Here is a 4,203-nt window from a genome sequence, read left to right as displayed (position 1 = left end):
TTACGACGTTTAGACTTATACTAATTTGATATCTGAGCTTGGGAGTTGGAAAATCTATACCTATAAAAAAGGATTTCTGTCTCTCAGTCTGTCTGTCTGTCTGTCCCTATGTTCTTTTAGAATCGAAGACTACTGAACCGATCGGCGTGAAAATTTGCATGTAGGGGTTTTTGGGGCTACGGAAGGTTCTATCGACGGCAAAAGTCCCCTCCCCCCACTAAGAGGGGGGCTGCCATACAAAACTGTGCCTAAAAAAATGGATTTCTGTCTGTTTTATGTTCCTTATAGAATCGAAAACTACTGAACCGATCGGAGTGAAAATTTGCATATAGTGGTTTTTGGGGCCAGGGAAGGTTCTTATGATGGTTAGAGACCCATCCTCCCACTAAGAGGGGGGGCTTCCATACAAATGAAATACAAATTTCTGCATAACTCGAGAATTAATCAAGCAAATGGAACAAAATTTTACATGTGGGTGTTTTTGGAGACAAGAATTTTTTCTATGATGAATTGAGACCCCTTCCCATTTTAGGAGGGGGGGGGGGGCTCCTATACAAATGAAATACAAACTTCCTCATACCGCCATCCGGGGTGAGATTGTGCCACGGGGGTGAGATTGTGTCAAGAACCAAAAACGTTTATTTGTGAAAATTTATTATATCTATAGAAACTAGTGACCTAAATTCAAAATGATGATGAACATAACATATTCATTCATAACTTAGAATGGAAAACAAATAATATTAGCAAACTATTTAGCCTAAACAGGGTTTCAACGTTCGCGATCAAAAATACTCGGAAATAACGCTTGTAAAAAATGTCCCGCATAAACCAACCCAAACAAGAAATCGTATCAACTTGCTATTTTGAAGGTATATAAACTAATCATTGACAATGTATTTAAAGGTTATTATGCGTTGGATAAGTTATGATTACGAAAATAATATTTTTCGAAACTTTGTACTTTTCGAGCTTCACCGGGGTGAGATTGTGCCAAGCCATAATGATCGATCCAATTTGTGGATTTCATATACACAACAAAAATACGTCAGTATACACCAGTACACTCACATTCTTTACTATTGAGCACAATATTTTGACAGATTAGATTGCATCATCCGTTTTGGAGCAAACAGCATCATAGGTCTGCGAAATAATTTAAACTAATTTTTACTTTTCCTCTGGAAATTTCAGATGCATTGAATAAACACTCTAATATAAGACAAATATATTATACCGTGTATAAAATGCCAGTTTCCAGGAGGGGGCAGGGGGTGTTATGGGCCCCATGTTCTGCGGCCGCGGGTTCTCGAACGAAGTAATGGTTACTTTTGTTAAATGATCAAATCGGTATGTCCCCTTAGGATACACGCCCTCCATATATCTCCCTCTTGTTAACCCTAGAAACGCTACTGGCAATATAAAGGCTGTCCATTGACTACGAACTCATTTCCAGTTATTTCAGACATCCCCGGGTTATTTTCGTTCATACTTTTTGTATGATGCGTTGATTTTGGCCGACCCCCTGTCCCCAATAGTCCACTTAGTTCATGGATGGCCCCATATAAACTACTTTATACCGATAATTAGGTGTATTGTTTATAAACATGCTAATGTTCACTGTTTAGGTATTCACATTAACTTTATGTTTTTGGCACAATGTCACCCCCTTCGGTAGGGATTTAAAAAACCAAAATAAGCAAGCGATTTTTTTTTTGCTGCATCTCAAGGGGAGCAGGATAAACAAAACCATTTTTTGAAATGCTGAATAATGTTACCACCTAGACAGGGCTCGAACCGGGAGTTAGTCATGCAACCTCATTCGTTTCCTTGCAGCTTTGCTATCTAAACCATAGCGTACGTGATTGAGTTGAAATTTGTCGTATTTAAATCTTGGTGATATTCCCTTTCATATCAAAGCTACTTCTCCTGCATCACCAATAGGGTAGAAAAAGACGGCATTCGTTAGGTAGAAGAGGGTACGAATAGTGGCTGTAGAATACCAAAATAAGGAGTCAAGTACAAGCCGTTTATTAACACTTACGGCTTGTTTTAATGCAATTGACTAAATGCATTATATTGTTACGTTATATGCGCATATATTGCTTTCTTTAATGCTGATTTACGTTAATGCTTCTATGCATCAACAATGATAATTCACGTTTTATAAGCATTAAGATTGCTAATATACAAAAGTTTGGCACAGATTAATGCTTATGGTTACTGTCGTCAACCGGAGGTAATGGCCTAACAAAAGTGCCAGCTGGCTGCTGCACTTCTGGAAACTTCTTCGGTCCCCGTCGATTAAAGCGATCGATGGCTTGCACAAGAGCAGCCCGCTTTCTCTCTTCTCCATCCATGTCCGCTAACGCTGTCAAAGCTGTTACCGCCAGTCAAGACTAGTCAAAGTCTACCGTTGCTGAAACTGCTGCCGCTGCTCAAAACTGTACCGCTGATGAAGCTGCTGCCTCTGCTTGAACTGCTATCGCTGCTGTTGTTGCGTCGTCGTCGAAGTTAGTCACAAGAATGAGCTCCCGTAAGGGGGCAGTCTGGTTATATAGTATCGCTTGGCATATTGACAGTGTTGTCAGAATAGCGCAAAGTTCCGTCGTGAAAATCATTTTTTTTTTAAATGTCAATTACAAGGGGAATGTGATACTACTAGAATTAGTTCGATATGTTTATTTATATATTTATTATTATTTTATTATTATTATTATTTTTTTTTTTTATTATTAAAATTGATTCCCAAACTGTCGTTCACTTTTTTTGTTTACATGTCATTTCTTCTGGTATATTCTACATCTCTCTCCACCCCTACTCTACTCGAAAATATTATACAGTAGCATATCATCAAATCTTTTAGGTTTTTTTGCCTGTCTCGACGGTCTTTTCGTTTGTGCTTCATCTAGCCTAGGAATATCAGAGGAAGTATCGTAGTCTGAAGCGACAAGTTCTTGATAATTAGTATCGTTACCAGTTGAATCGTGAATCTGATCATCTAAATCTCCCGTAGTTCTCTTAGCATCTTCTACATTTCGAGAATATAGAACACCTCTTTCGCTTCGTACGACCAATTTTGCGCCTTCTCTTGCCACAACTGTATATTTCTCGCTTCCAAAAGTTGGGCCTGACTTGAGCTTTTTAGACTGAGTCAGAAATACTACGTGCCAACCTTTAAGTCCGATGGTTTAGCGCCTCGCTTAGCATCTGCATATTGTTTACTTTCGAGTTTGGAGTATGCGTCTTTTTCTCGTATCTCGTCACGGTCGATGTTGGTAACAGCATCTGGTGTCCACAGACAAGGGAAGGTACCCCTGAACTTCCACCCAACCAATAGCTCGAATGGAGTAACTCCAAGCCTTGAGAGTGGACGCACTTTGTTGTGAACGTGGATATATTTCTCCAACGCCATTCTCCAATTCGTTTTGTCCAATTTAGAAGAAGCCAAAGCTCTTTTGATACCTTCATTCTGTCGTTCCACTGCTCCATTGGATTGTGGACTCAGTGGAATCGATTTTCGTATTTTGATCCCCTTGTTTTCCCAGTTTTCTACGAACCTTCCGCTTTGGAAGGGTGGGCCGTTATCGCTTTGGATGACTGCAGGATAACCCCATATTCCGAACATTTTGCTGAGGGCTTCGTTTGTGCTAGCCGCATCCATATATTTCATCTCGATGACATGAAGATACCGGGAATAAGTATCTACGACTACCAGGAATTCTCCATAACCAAATTCCTTGTCTGTAAAGAAATCAATTTGTAGAATTTCCCAAGGTCCGCTTGGAAGTTCTCTACTGCACAAGGGAACTGGTGGATTTTTCTTGGAGAGGCGGAGGCATGTTTCGCATTGCTTTAAAAACGTCTCGATTTCTTTGGACATACCTGGCCACCAAAAATATTCTCGTAATATCCGTTTAGTTGAACCTGTTCCTACGTGGCCCTGGTGAGCAGAACTGATAGCCCTTTGACACAAGGAAGCCGGGAGTATTATTTGGCAATTTTTTAAAACTAGAGATCCAAATACATGCAGTTCTTTCGCCTGACTCTCAAATCTGCGTAATCCAGTGTCCCAAGAACCTGTTTCAATAGCATTTCTTACTCTATCTAGTTCTTCATCGTGTTGGGCCTGTTCTTCAATATCATTCCACGAAATTTCAAGCACTCCTGCATCCAGAAAGTACAGCAAATGTTTTTCATTCG

The 4,203-nt window shown here is 39.9% G+C and overlaps 1 protein-coding gene across 1 annotated transcript; it reads right to left on the bottom strand.

The window, feature by feature from the left end:
• Positions 1-3,163: 3,163 nt before the first annotated feature.
• LOC128740110 (uncharacterized protein K02A2.6-like) lies at positions 3,164-3,673 on the bottom strand. Its single transcript, XM_053835620.1, has one exon. It carries the CDS (start codon positions 3,671-3,673, stop codon positions 3,164-3,166), a length of 510 nt encoding a protein of 169 aa, XP_053691595.1.
• Positions 3,674-4,203: the final 530 nt, after the last annotated feature.

The sequence above is a fragment of the Sabethes cyaneus genome, chromosome 3, assembly GCF_943734655.1.
Source record: "Sabethes cyaneus chromosome 3, idSabCyanKW18_F2, whole genome shotgun sequence".
Classification (NCBI taxonomy): Eukaryota; Metazoa; Arthropoda; class Insecta; order Diptera; family Culicidae; genus Sabethes; species Sabethes cyaneus.
This window is presented reverse-complemented; position numbering and strand designations above follow the sequence as displayed.

Coding starts and splice junctions, on each gene's coding strand:
- LOC128740110 (XM_053835620.1), bottom strand. CDS start 3,673: ATGAAATATATGGATGCGGCTAGCACAAACGAAGCCCTCAGCAAAATG.